At 61.4% G+C, this 14407-nt stretch overlaps 1 protein-coding gene across 1 annotated transcript in view; it reads left to right on the plus strand.

Annotated features, from left to right (window-relative positions):
• Positions 1-14407, plus strand: part of BCR (BCR activator of RhoGEF and GTPase) — an 87217-nt gene that overhangs the window by 46898 nt on the left and 25912 nt on the right. The window contains exons 3-8 of the mRNA XM_070385749.1: positions 1578-1682; positions 2008-2193; positions 7252-7359; positions 10390-10450; positions 11645-11697; positions 13427-13567. Coding sequence (XP_070241850.1) covers positions 1578-1682; positions 2008-2193; positions 7252-7359; positions 10390-10450; positions 11645-11697; positions 13427-13567 — 654 coding nt within the window. The remainder of the gene's footprint in view (positions 1-1577; positions 1683-2007; positions 2194-7251; positions 7360-10389; positions 10451-11644; positions 11698-13426; positions 13568-14407) is intronic.

Consider the following 14407-nt stretch of genomic DNA (forward strand, 5'->3'; position numbering starts at 1 on the left):
CCCCAGACTGCCTCACTGCCGGTCAGGGAGCAGGCAGAGGACCTCAGCCCGGAAGTTGATGAAGAAGCAGTTTGGTTGCCTTGGGAATCATGCTCCGTGTCAGTTTCCGGGCATCTGTAATAAACCACTACAGACCGTGTGGCTTAAACAAGAGAGACTGATTTCTGCCCGTTCTGGAGGCGGGACGTCTGAGGTGAAGGTGTCGGGGGCTGGTTTCTCCCGGGACCTCTCTCCTCAGCTCAGAGATGCCCGTCTCCCCCCTGCGTCTTTCCGGCCGGGTATGTCCGTGTCCTAATCCCCTCCTCCTCGTCTTCTCGAGGCGTCGATTTATAACTTGGTGTTTATCCTAGGTGTACGAGGCAGTGGTTGGGTATATGTGTATATTGTAAAACGATTGCCGGCCATGACTCAACATCCATCCCCACGCCTGGTTATAACATCCATCACCACGCCTGGTTATAAATGTTTTGTGTGCTAAGAACTCTTAAGATCTGTTCTTTGAGCAACTTTCACGTGTACGACATGGTACTGACTGTGGCAACCCGCTCAGAGGGAAGGTCCGTGGGCAGAGGAGCCTGGTGGGCCGCAGTCCCTGGGGTCGCAGAGGCGGCCACACCCGAGCGGCAACACACGGTCACCGAGCTGTTCCGTACATCCCCAAGACTTGCTTGGCTCGTTCCTGGAAGTCTGTGCCTTTTGATCACCTGATCTCTTCTTAGAAGGGCGTACCAGCCGTTTTGGACTAGGACCCAGCCCACTGACCTCGTGTTAACTTGATTACGTCTCTAAAGACCCTTATCTCCGAGGACAGTCGCGTTCTGGGGCGCCGGGGACACATCCCTGGCGTAACACCGTCACACCCAGTGCGGCGGTGTCGTCTTGCAGCCTCCAAACCCGGCCCCCCTTGTCTGCATCCAGGGCCCTGCCAGCTCTGTGTTCAAGGCAAAGACCTCAGAGTGGGGAGGAGGGGGTCCTTGCTGTAGCCTACAGGTATGTGGGTCCCAGCGTCTAGAAAGCAGGCTCAGAACAGCAGGTTTAAGGGACAAAGGCCCTGGACCCAGGAGACGGGGTTTCCCTTGGACAGGTGGCGTCAGCCCAGCCTCGCCCTGTGACTGGGCACAAGGCGGGCTGCCCAGCCCTGGCCGGTCCAGAGGTCCAGTGAGGCTGGCTGGGCAGGTGCCGGGCCAGGGAGTATTGTGGCGGAGAGGCCGCGGCGGCCGTGTGCTGGGCCCGATGCCCCTCCCCCCCACCCCCTGGGCTCAACTCCTCTGCTCACGGGCTCAAGGTTCGTAGGAGGGCTTCGCCTGCCGCTCCACCCAGCTCCCCACTGCCCGTTGCCTGGCGTCAAGGCCAAGGGTGGCCCCCGGCTTTGCTGGATGACTGGCCAGATGTTGCAAGGACTGGAAACCGGGGGCTGACCTGCGGGGGGGCCCCAGGCCTCCCGAGTCTCATCCCACCCAGAACCTTCTCGGGAAGCTGATCTTCAGGGCCACTCTCCGGCTTCCTCCACCTTGACAGCTCTCCCCGCCACCCCCACCCGCCCCCTCGGGCCTGACGTTTGTCCTTTTGTCCTGCAGAGTGAGCTGGACTTGGAAAAGGGCTCAGAGATGAGAAAATGGGTCCTGTCTGGCATCCTGGCTAGCGAGGAGACTTACCTGAGCCATCTGGAGGCGCTGCTGCTGGTGAGGGGGCGGAGGGGTGCCGGGCGGCGGGCAGCGCTGCCATGGAGGCCTGGGAGCAGCCCCGCCTGCCCCCTGGAATCCCCGCCAACACCCGCAGGAGGGCGGGACACGGCCTCGGCCGCAGAGGTCGGCCCTCCCCGGGGGAGGGGGCGGTGGGTGCACTCGTGAGGCACCGTGCCCAGCTGAGCCGGCTTCACGTTTTTGTGGCTGCTGAAATTTAAAAACCGAAGCGTGTGTGCGTTCACGTGACCGCCGCACACCTGGCACGTGGCGAGCCCCGTCCCCTGCCACCCCCCCACCACCCGCCACCTGTGCCCTCTTCCAGCCCATGAAGCCTCTGAAGGCGGCTGCCACCACCTCTCAGCCCGTGCTGACGAGCCAGCAGATCGAGACCATCTTCTTCAAAGTGCCTGAGCTCTACGAGATCCACAAGGACTTCTACGACGGGCTCCTGCCCCGCGTGCAGCAGTGGAGCCGCCAGCAGCGCGTGGGCGACCTCTTCCAGAAGCTGGTGAGGAACCCGGGGGCCTCGGGGGTGACGGGGTGGAGGGCGGCGGGCCCGGCCTCTCCCTGAGCCTGACGCCCACCCCCTGCCAGAGGCGTGGTGGGGAGGGGGAGTCCAGGCGCATCTTACGCCCCAGACGCCCAGGGCGGGCCGCGCGGAGTGGGCGCTGTGCAGCAAACCCCAGGCGAGGACGCCAAGCCAGGCTCTCTCCCCGTGGCCCACCCCGCGTACATCTCTGGTCCTTTCCGGCTCCGCCCGAGTTCCGCTCAGGGTTCCCAGGCTCCAGACGGGGCCCTCTTTGGACCACAAAGAGGCTGCGGACCGGGCAGCAAGACTGAGGTTCCAGGCACGGGCACGGGGCGGGGAGCCGGGAGCCGCCCCTGCAGGTGGGACAGCGGGACTCCTCGAGCTTCGTTGCGTGTCTGCACTTCTCTTGAGTTAAAGGGTTAGTCAAGGATTTCTTAAAGAACGAGAGAAAGGCAGTTTGGGGAGGGAAGGTTGGTCATGGGCGAGGAGCCCTCTGGTCCCCAGGGGGATCCCTGACTGAGGACGTGGTGAGGACAGAGCTCCTGTGTGGCCCCAGCTCCCGTGGCAGCCGTTTTAGGACCTGGAGCCGTATTTACCGTTAGGGACGGTGGTCGCAGCGCCCTGGAGACGCAGCACATCCCGTGGACGGGGTGGGGAGGCAGCAGGGCTGGTTTGTGTGTGGCCGGCCCGGCAGAGAGGCGGCCTCCCAGCGCTGCGAGTCCTCGCCCCGGGACTCCTCGAAGGCAGGTGCCGGGCCGGCCCGTGTGACCGGAGTTCCCCCTGCAGGGACCTGAAATCCCAGCTCCCGGGTTGCCTGGCCCCCTGTATGCGTGCCCTTTCCCTGAGAGGGCACCCGGCCTTGTGGGCCGGGGCGGCTGAGGTCGCTGGGCCCCCTTCTAAGTGCCCAGAGCGCACGGAGACCAAGCACCAGTCCCCGGCCCTCCTGGGCCGCCCGGACGCCCAGCTGGCCTGCCTCAGCTCATGCCAGACCCTGGCGTTCTGCTCGGGCGTGGCTTTCCTGTGAGCTGTTCCCTCCCTCCACTGCTCGGGGCTTCAGGAAGGGGAGGAACGCTTCTTTGGTTCAGATTTCCCCGCCTGGGACCCCTTTCCCAGGGCCAGAGAGCAGGGAGACCGGTACTGCCCATCCTCAAAACCCCCATCTTTGAAGACCCAGGTTGTGGGCAGAAACCGCAACCACTCTCTTCCTCAAATAACACTTAAGTCACCCAGAAACTTAAAAAAGTTTAATAGTCTGACAAACACGGGAATTTGCAGCATTTGCTCTGGTCTCCCTGGTGTCCTGGAGCTACCTTCGTGCATGAGGTGCTGCAACAGGCAGACAGGGAAGGCGCGGCCCTACGGAAGAGGAGCCGCCATGGGAGGTGGTTGCTGGGGAGCTCTGTGCCGTGTGTTCACCTGTGTGCCCCCGGGGCCGGGCGCTGGGCATCCCCACAGACAGGTGGACGGGTCCCTGTCCCCACCGCTTTCAGATTAGCACAGTGGGGTTGGGCTCCCCAGCTGGGAGGGTCTCGGGACCCCCCCCAGGAGCCCACAATGCCCCAGCCCTGGTACCATCGCTCCCCAGGAACTCAGGAGCCACACCTCGTTGCTGGGAAGCCCCTTCCTGCCGCTGCCTTGACTCCCTTCCTGTGGGTTAATCACTGCCCAACTGGGGCTTTGTTTCTGGCTGAATTTTTATTAGCTCAGTTTTTTTGGTTCCTAATCACTTCAAACTTCCTGAATTGTTGCAAGAATCGCACAAAGAAGTCTCTGTGCCGGCTGCACCACTTGTAACATTTTGCTTTATCTTTCTTTCTCTTTTGCTTTATCTTTCTCTTTTTCCCTCTCCTTTGTACACACACACACACACACACACACACACACACACACGGTGAATGGTTTGAGAGTAAAGTGCTGATCCTGCCTTCTATCTCTAAGTACGTCATCGTGTATTTGCTGAGGACATGCTCCTCCACAGCCCACAGGACAGTGCTCCATCAGGGGCAGCTCATGCTGATGTGATACTGCTAATTAATACGCGATCCTACGGATCTCTTCCAGGTTAGGTGCCCTGTTCTTTGTGGCCGTTTTCCTCTGAGTCCGGATGTGGTCGTCAGGTCTCTGTAGTTTCTTACCATCTGCACCGCTTGCTTGACCTGTGCTGGTCTCCCACAACCTTGACATTTTTCTTAAGGGTACACCAGTTTGGGTCGGATTTTTTTCCAGAAGAGATTCAGGTTCTGTGTTTAACCACTGCACTGATGCTGTGTCCTGTTGGGGCCTCACATGGTGCACGGCGGGCACCTGGTCTCCATCTGTCCAGTTACCCGTGCAGCTCGGGTTCTGATTGGTGCTCCTGGTCTCCATCTGTCCTCTTACCCATGCACCTCCAGTTCTGATTGGTGCAGCTGGTCTCCATCTGTCCCCCTACCCGTGCAGCTCGGGTTCTGATTGGTGCAGCTGGTCTCCATCTGTCCCCTTACCTGTGCAGCTCACGTTCTGATTGGTGCACCTGGTTACATGCAGCTCAGGTTTTGATTGGTGCACCTGATCTCCATCTGTCTGGTTATCCGTGCAGCTCGGATTCTTATTGGTGCATGAGTTGCCTAAACCTCTCTAAAGCCACGTGGGAGATGTGAGCTCCTGGAAGAGCGGGCAGAAGTAACCAACAAGCGGTTCTGTGTTGATGTATTTAGGTTGCTACCGCCCAGGTGGTTCAAACAACAGAGGTCTATCTCCTCCCATTTCTGGAGGCTGGTAGTCAGATCCAGGCGCTGGCAGGGCTGGTTTCTCCCACGGCCTCTCCTCGATGTGTCAATGGCTGTTATTTCCCTGTGTCCTCACGTGGTCGTCCCGCTGTTTCTGTGTCCTAATCTTTTCTTCGTCTAAAGACCCTTGTCAGATTGGATCAGGCCCATTCGAACAGCCTCATGGTTTTTAAAACATTATTTTTGATGTGGACCATTCTTACATTCTTTATTGAATTTGTTACACTCTTGCTTTTATGTTTTGGGTTTTTGGCCTCGAGGCATGTAGGATCTTGGCTCCCTGACCAGAGGGTGAACCGTCTGCCCTGGAAGGTGAAGTTTTAACCACTGGACCACCCGGGAAGTCCCGTAACGCGTCATTTTCTCCCCATCACCTCTTTAGGCCCATCTCCAGCTACAGTCACTTTCTCCGTGCTCAGGGCTTCGACTTAGGGATTCCAAGGGGACACACTTCAGTAGTAACATCCCCTCAGGACTAGGCTGAGCCGTGGCCTCTCCCAGAGGTCACCCCGGCCACAGTATCTACTGTAGCCCTGCTCTTCTCCCCTGCTCTGCCTTCAGCCACCTGTCATTACGCGTTTCTTGACTTATTTATCGTGTGCTCTGCTAGCCGGCCACACGCACTGTCTGAATGATTGGTGGTGACAGTGCCTGAAGCAGGGCCTTTGTTTGGGTGGGAGACCCTCAGTGAGCGGGGCAGTCGGGGGAGAAAGGGCTCTGGGTCCCACCGTGTGGCGGGGGACCTGGGGTCTTGGACGCGGCGACTTGTCCAGGTGAACGCTGTGGCCAGGGCCGAGCGGGGCCTCCTCCAGCTGCTGTTTTTCTCACGTGCCCCCAGACCCTCGGTGCAACCCCCACAGGGAGCGGGGCCAGAAGATCAGTGCGGAGGGCATCTGGCCTTGCCATCTGAAGAAACCTAAAATTCAATACAAATGCAAATGCACGTAGAAATAAAATTTAGGTTCGACGAAGAGCAAACGCCAGGATCAGCAGAAGTCTTGGGCTTCTGGCTCCCAGTGGGCTGCAGTGGAGGAGACCCACCCAGCCGGTCATGGGGTCTGCCCTCACCTGCCCAGGCTGGGCTTTCCCTCCTGCCTCTGGAGGTGACCCAGGCCCTGGTGATGGTGGTGGCCGCAGACAAACCTGCCCCGACCTTGGAAGTCTTGACTCAGCTGAGAGCTGGGGCAGGAGACCTCCTGTTAACGCCTTTGGCCGAGAGCAGGACAGCGCCCCTGCTTTGCAGCTGGCAGCGGAGGCTTCCCGCCTGCCAGGGTGCCGAGTGACACCTCAGCCCCATCGCAGGTCTGGATGGAGCTCATAACTGGGCAGTGGGAGCCCGTCTTCTCCGTGGGCAGCTAAACTGCGCATTTCTCACATGTCTGAAGAGGTTGTAGAGGAGCAGAGCTGTGTAGCCCCTCCTTGCTGGTTGGATCTCCCTGCAGTCCAAGGGACCCTCAAGAGTCTTCTCCAGCACCACGGTTCGAAAGCATCAATTCTTTGGTGCTCAGCCTTCTTTATGACCCAAGGAGATCAAACCAGTCAATCCTAAAGGAAATTAACTCTGAATATTCATTGGAAGGACTGATGCTGAAGCTGAAGCTCAAATACTCTAGCCACCTGATGAGAAAAGCTGACTCATTGGAAAAGACCCTGATGCTGGGAAAGATTGAAGGTGGGAGGAGAAGGGGACGACAGAGGATGAGGTGGTTGGATGGCATCACCGACTTAATGGACATGAGTTTGAGCAAACTCCAGGAGTTGGTGATGGACAGGGAGGCCTGGCATGCTGCAGTCCATGGGGTCGCAAAGAGTCGGACACAACTGAGCGACTGAACGGCAGCAGCAGCAGTGCAGCCCGTCGGGCCAGGGATGGGTCCCGCCGAGGCGTCTGCAGCTGGGACGAGCAGGGGCCGCCCCCTCCCACCTGCTGGAGACGCTCATCTTTGTTCACTGACATCCTGGAACACCAGCCATTTGCTGGTGGCCCAGTTTTAAACGAACAGGGTGGGAGGAGGAGGTTGCTGGGAAGAGAGCCCCTACCTGCCTGGGGCTGTGAGTCACCTCCCCACATGTCACATTGGAAGCAGAAGTGCGTTCAGCGCGTGGGCAGGGGAAGAGGTGGGCGGCGGGGGGCGGGGAGCTGAGGTCCCTGCAGCCCTGCGCCAGCTGCTGCAGCTGGGCTTAGGGGAGCCCAGCACTGAGGGTCGGAGACCACCTGCCCCGCTCCTGCCCGGCACCCGTCCCACTGTCTCTCCCTTCCTCCCCGCAGGCCAGCCAGCTGGGTGTGTACCGGGCCTTTGTGGACAACTATGAAGTTGCCATGGAAACAGCCGAGAAGTGCTGTCAAGCCAATGCTCAGTTTGCAGAAATCTCTGAGGTACGCGTGATGCTGTTCAGAGAGGTGTGCCCCTCCACCTCCCTGGGTGGGGCCGGGGGAGTGGAGCGCCGTGGGCGATCGTGGGCATGCCGTGACCCCAGAGAACACGCACTGCACACCGAGGTCTGGTCGTGAACCTCTGTTTCCAGATGCCTGCGGGTGGGCCCTGTCAGCCCCAGCCGGGGTGGGGTTGCAGTCCTGAGCAGCCTCGGACGCTCCCTGCCCTCCCAGCCGCGAGGGCCCGGCTCGGGGGTCCGTCTGGGCAGCCTGGACAGATGTTGTCTTGCGCTTGTCTATGAGGTCCCCAGGAACAGAGGGTTTTGACACCCGAGCCAGAGGCCGACATTGCACCTTGCAGGTGGAGAGCAGGTGGGGGCCTCATGCTCCGCTCCTCTGGGGCTTACAGCCAGCGCAGGGTGGGCTGCCCACCCACGACGGGGGAAGCTGCAGGCTGCCAGCCTCACCAGCCCAGCAGCTCTGAAACCTCAATCCCTGGAGTCTCAGTACAAGGAGGGGCCTTGGAAGAGCCCCCGGAGGCAGGAGACCAGTCACCAGGGGCTGCTGGTGACCGTGCTGGGTCCTCCCCGCCCTGCCCATCCTGCTCTTCCCTGCAGTGGGGGGATACCTTCCTCTTCCTGGGGTTCATCTTCCTCAGAGCCCTGACCTGCCTGCTCCGCCAAGCAAGGATTCTGCGTGGGAAGACCTCTGAGTGAGAACTCGGCTGCCTTTTTTTTTTTTTTTTTCCAATTTCTTAACTTTTGCCTGCTTGTGGGATCTTAGTTCCCCGACCAGGGATCGAACCCGTGTCCCCTGCATTGGTAGCGCGGAGTCTTAACCAGTGGACCCCCAAGGAAGCCCCAAGAACTCAGCTTTAGGAAGAGAAACGGAAGCCAGAAACATGGTGCTGCTGGTCACGCAGATGCGGCCCGCACCCAGGGCCGCAGGCTGGCTCCACGCTGCCCTCCACAGCTGCCCCAGTTGGCCTGGAGCGTTGGGTCTGTTCTCTCGTTCACTCATTAAACTAGCAGCCCTCACGCCCCCAACAGCTGGGGTGCGGGCGCTGAGTCCCTAGGTGACCTTGACAAATTAAGAGTCGTAACGTTTTAAGATCGGCTGCACTTAAACGGGGCCGCGTTCACGTCCACCCAGACAGGTTTCTACAGAAACAGGAGGAAGTGACGGTGGACACCACCCAGGGCTTACGGGGTCCCGCTGACCACGTGCAGGAGGGGATCCAAGCCCCACCCGGGCATGGGAAACAGGACTGTGCTCGGGGGCAGCCAGCGGCCAGGCTGCCGTGAAGTTTTGTACCATCGGGCGGTGTCCACTCGGGTTCTCCATCCCTGTTTCAAAAAAGACCCAGAGAGGGACTTCCCTGGGGGTCCAGTGGCTGAGACTCTGTGCTCCCAATGCAGGGTTCGATCCCTGGCCAGGGAACTAGATCCCACACGCCGCAATGAAGATCTGTGTGCTGCAACTGAGCCAGATAACTAACAAACAGCAGAAAAACAGGCCCAGAGAAACTAGAACCACACGGAACGTGGAATGAGCCACAAGGACACGGAAGGAGCAGGCCACAGGTGTAGGGGGTTGCATTCAGGGGTGGGGGTCAGAGCTCGGCCGTGGGGACGGGAGCTCCACCTCCAAGGACATGGAGCAGTGGTCCTTCATCTCTCCCGGGACCAGCCTGAGAAATCCGTGTTCGTCATCGTCCGGTCAGACCAGAGTTGCCCGTGCTGGGTTCCATGAGCCCGAGCTCCCCGGATAATAAACCGGTGTGACAAGGGGAAAAAGTGAAAACGTTAGTCACTCAGTCCTGTCCAACTCTTTGTGACCCCCGTGGATTGATTGTAGTCTGCCAGGCTCCTCTGTCCGTGAAATTCCTCAGGCGAGTAGCCATTCCCTTCTCCAGGGGGATCTTCCGACCCAGGGATGAAACCCAGGTCTCTTGCATTGCATTTACCATCTGAGCCACCAGGGAAGCCTCTGATAAATAGGTAACGGGAATCAAGTGCAAAGGGCTTCTGGAGTCTGTAGTTGGTTTGGGAGCTGTGGGGTTAAACCAAACTTGTAAGTTTCCTTAAGGCAGTCCCTCCCCCCACTCCCCCCACCGAGCTCCCAGACGATGAAGGGGCCCACATGCATCGTGCCTTCCAGGGGCGCCCAGCGTGGGCTGCTGCCCCGGCTCACCGGAGCAGCACCTGAATTTTGCAGATTTGAGCTCTCACGCACGCTCCCCACTCCCCCTCTCCTGCCCTCTGGGAGCTGCTGAGACAGGTGATGGAGGAGCCCCTGCAGAGAACTAAACGCCCAGGAGGGGCACCAGGGCTTATCGGGCGGCTGGCCCTGGAGGTTTCCTGTGGCCCGAGAGGTTAGGAACGCAGTCTCCAGCTGGGGTTTCTCTTGCTCCCAGTCCTCGCGCTGGGATTAACCACAGCGTCTTTTCAGGGACGATTTCAGGCACACAGGGCCCTTTCATTCCCTTTCTCTTGGTACCTCGGACCGAATTGGCAGCCCCTGTGAACGCAATTAAGTTGAAAAATGACCCACCCGCTAAAAAAGCTCTGCTTGCATCCTGGGCAAGGACGTTTGCAAAGTCCGGAGAGGGATGGAGGCAGCCTGCCTGCTGGTGACTGCCCCGACGCGGGGTGCTCTGACCGCCCTTGCCCCGGCCCCTGCGTCCAAGCACACTGTTAACTGGGGCGAGGAAGCCGGTCCGCGCCCCCAGGACAGGTGCTGCCTTTGGTCTGGGTTTGCAAGACACTCTGCGCCAGAGGCCTCGGCCAGGGCCGACTGTGTCCCCTGGGGACGTCCCAGCACGAGGGGGCTGTTCAGCCTCCAGGGCGTCTCACAGAGACTTTCCGATGCTGAAGTCGGCCTCGCCCCTCATGCTGTGACCCAGACACACCCCTGAGGTTTATGGCTGAAAGGATGCTGAGGTTTCTGCCCGAGGTTCCTGGGGGTGAGCTCTCTGCCACCATCAAGGCCGCTCTGTTCACCCCGCATGAAAACGCGCTCTTCTCTCTGCAGAACCTGCGAGCCAGGAGCAACAAGGAGGCCAAGGACCAGACGACCAAGAACTCTCTGGAAAGTGAGTTCTCAGTGCCGAGGCCCCTGCGTGCTCCCTGGGGGAGTTGTGGGGGGTGGCTGCTGCGAGGGGACAGGGCGCCCAGCCGGGCCCCCCTGCGCTGCTGCAGACCTCCAGTCACGAGGAAGGGAGCAGGGAGCGGGCAGGACCTGTGGCCGCCGCCAGGGATCACGCGGGACGCCCCCCGGGCCTCTCAGCGCCATGGTGTCGTCCAGCAACCTTGTGGGGGACTGTATTGTCCCTTCTTCCAGATGACGCAGCGGGTTTAGGATAGAAGGACCCGTGTAGAGGGCGGGTCCCGAGTGGCTGGGCAGGGGTCAGAGCCGAGCGGCAAGGCCCCCAGGCCAGTGTTTGCCCTCCTCCCTCTGGGCAGAGTGGGCTCAGGAATGAGAAGGTCCTCCTCACTCCTGGCTGTTAGGGTCTCGGGAGGATGTTCACTCACAGAGCACAGCACGTGTGATAGGAGCCGGGCCAGAGCTCCACCCCGCTCCGAGCCGGTCTCCCCCACGTCTGTGAAATGGGGTGAGTGCACAGCTTGCGCTGCCCGAGGGGGTCACGGGCAGAGGTGCCCCCGACACAGGAAAACACAGCGAGTCCCATGCCCGCAACGGGCCATGCCAGCCACGGAGCAGAGGGGGCAGCCCGACCACTGGGCCTCCAGGCCGCTGCGTCCAGGGGTCCAAAAGCGCCCGTAAGGCAGCTGAAGATGCTGCTCGCTCGGCCAAGGCCGGCACAGCCTGCACGCGTGAATACTAGAAAGCAAATGAGCTGACCCACCGGTTCAACCGGGAGCTGTGTCTCAGCGCCAGGCCTGGGTCCGCGTGGAGACCAGCTGGCTGTTCTGCCCACAGGGACTCAGGCCAGCCCATCCTCCCAGGGACCTGCGCCGGCCCATCCTCCCAGGGAGCCGGCTGGCTCCCTGACCCCCGCCTTTGAGTGCTTGCTGCCGAGGCAGCCTCGCAGGCTTGGGTCCTGGATCAGCCCCAGACCCGGCGCTGACGTCACGGACCGAAAGCCCACAGTGACATCCCCAGCCTTCCAAGGCTCCGGGTTCCCCGCCGGTCCCCAGGCAGAGGGGAGGTGGGGTACCCTGGGGATGTGGGCTGGGGGCCACCCCCTCCTCCACCCTTGCAGCCAGGGCGGGCGGTCGGCCTCCTGCACGTGTGACCTCTCATCCCCTGCCTTGTCTCCCCACAGCCCTGCTGTACAAGCCCGTGGACCGGGTGACCCGGAGCACGCTGGTCCTGCACGTGAGTCCCCGGGGCTCTTGGCTTCTGCTGTCTTGGGGCTGGGGCCGCTGTTGGTCAGCTCTGCTCACCTGCCCTCTTTTCTGCCCTGCAGCTGTACTGAGCATGCAGGAGTGAGGCGCCTCTCCTTTCCCGGGCTCCTGGGGTGAGGGTGGTCTGGGGCTCCCGGTGCCTCATCAGAGCAGGCACAGGTGGGGAGGGGCTCGAGAATGGAGACGCTCTCCCAAGGGAGGGGGCAGGGCACGGATGCCAGGTGCCCGCCTGGGCTGCGGTTGGACCACACCCTCCACCAGATGGACAGCGCGGCGAGGGCCCGCCCAGCGGGGCTGCTCCTGAGGACAGCGGGGAGTCAGTCACACGTTGTTAAGTGACCGTCATTCAGTGTGTGCGTGCTCAGTCATGTCCAACTCTTTTCGACCCTCTGGACGGTAGCCTGCAAGGCTCCTCTGTCCGTGGGATTCTCCAGGCAAGGATACCGGAGTGGGTTACCGTGCCCTCCTCCAGGGGATCTTCCCGACCCAGGGATCGAACCCACGTCTCTTACATCTCCTGTGTTGGCAGGTGGGCTCTTTAACACTCGCGCCGCCTGGGCAGCCTGGTCATCTTAATACCGAGAAACAAAAGCAGAGGAAAGAAGGCCCCCAGCCCTACTGCCCGGCGACCCTATCCATAGGTCTTTAGAGCAAGTCTTACGCACGCATTTTTTAAAAAACGGACGACCAGCTCGCAGAAGCCTATAAAAGTGTGCGTTTCCTTTCCTCCTCCCTGCCCACAGTGAACCCACCACCGGAGGGTCCTTAATGCTGACACACGTGACGTATTTTAATCACTCGGAGACGTGCTGGGCCCGCCGTTCCGTGCCCGCCGTCGGCCCCCGTGTGCTGCGTCAGGCCGGTGGCGCCCCAGGCCGCTCTGCCTTGTTCTTCTCCGAGCTGCGCGGTTTCCCACGCACTGCTCGTTTCGTAATGTCTTACGTCTCAGAGACTTCGTGGATGGAGGCAGATGAGCTGAGATTGGTGGTTTGCACACGTTTGCCAGGCTCTGGCTCTGGAGCCCTGGAGGCCCTTCCTTTGACCCCCTGGCAGCGATGAGCTCAGGCCTGGCAGAGGGGCTGGCCTGGGACCCCCACGCCGGAGTCTCCCCTGACTTGTCTCGTTTCCCCAGGCTCTTGTTGCCATAGGATTTGGGAGCCAAGAGGGTTCTGTGTCTCTGGACCAGAGAGCCGTTGACTTTTGAGCTCAGATTATGGGCATCCCCCATGGAGAGGAATTCCCAGGCTCTGATCTAAGAGAGCAGGAGTCGGGAAGGTTGGGGGCTTTCTGCTGACCTCACACAGGCCAGCGCCCCCCGGGTGGTCTCGGTGGACACGAAACACATCCAGAGGCGGTTTCGCTTGACGCCGCCACACACGAGGGGGCACCACTGGCATCGAGTGGGCAGAGGCCAGTGATGGTGCCAGTCTCCTGCAGGGCATGGGGCCGCCCCCACCCAGAGTTTCCTGGCCCTGGCTGCAGAAACCTGCCCCAGAGCCGCAGTGTGGAGCCTCTCTCAGCAGCGTGCAAACAGCATTGGCTTGTGGGCTCCGCTCGGGACCTCCCCTAGGGGTGGTGCACCACGCGGCCCCGGCTGTCAGAAGGGTGGCCCCGGGTCCCCCCCACCCCCCCCCAGCGTGTCTGCAGCTCGCACGGCCAATGGACCCAGCGGCTCTGACTCGACCCTTCCCCCGATGCAGGACTTGCTGAAACACACGCCCCCCAGCCACCCTGACCACCCGCTGCTGCAGGACGCCCTCCGCATCTCGCAGAACTTCCTGTCCAGCATCAACGAGGAGATCACGCCCCGCCGGCAGTCCATGACCGTGAAGAAGGGAGAGGTGAGTGCAGTGGCCACTGCCCCGGCGGGGGACACCGGGCCCCCCTGTGTCCCTGCAGCTCAGCACAGCAGAGACGCCTGACCCTGGGGGCCTTTGACCCTGGCAGGGTGGACCCCGGCCGGCGGGCAGGGCGTCCAGGTGGGGTTGCAGGGATGTGGTGGCCTTGCTGCGGGGGTTGTGTCCAGAGCCCCCCACACTTCTGCCGGATCGGGGTCCCAGAGATGGGCCAGAAGGCAGACGGCATTTGTCTGCCTGGAGACCGCTCCGTGCTCCCCTGGGTGTTCTTTCACAATAAGACGGTTGACAGCGGGTTTAAGGACTTCCCGGGCAAGAAAGGGAGCGGGGCGTGGTATGTTCGTAGCTGAGAACGGGGTTGACGTCCTCCTGGGGGGTTCCCCTTCCCCTCCTCTCCCCCTGCCACACCGAGAGCCCCTCTTGCCCTCCGTTGTCCCTGGAGGCGAGAGTGTGGCGCAGAGGGGCCAGGTGCCGCCCTGGCTGCCTCCACCCTTCCCGGGAGGGGCCCGCCCGTGCCAGGCAGCTTGCAGTAAGATGGCAGAGGTGTGCCAGTCAGGGGGCTGGCGTCCAGCGTGAGCACCCTTTGCTGGACGTGTGCCGGGGCGGGAGCAGGCAGGGACGGGGCATGTGGGCCGGGCGGTGAACCTGACGGTCGCCACTGCTGGGAGCCGCTTCCTCCCCTTCCTGCTCCTTCGAGTCCCCCGGGCTCGGTGGTGCCCAGTCTGACCCGCCGGGCACTCTGAGCAGCCGGCAAGTGGCTCTCGGCCCGAAGCTCCTAATCTCTGGGGGAAGTCGTGCATGCGTGCCCAGCCTCCCTGGTCACAA

Source organism: Bos mutus, chromosome 17 (assembly GCF_027580195.1).
Source record: "Bos mutus isolate GX-2022 chromosome 17, NWIPB_WYAK_1.1, whole genome shotgun sequence".
NCBI lineage: Eukaryota > Metazoa > Chordata > Mammalia > Artiodactyla > Bovidae > Bos > Bos mutus.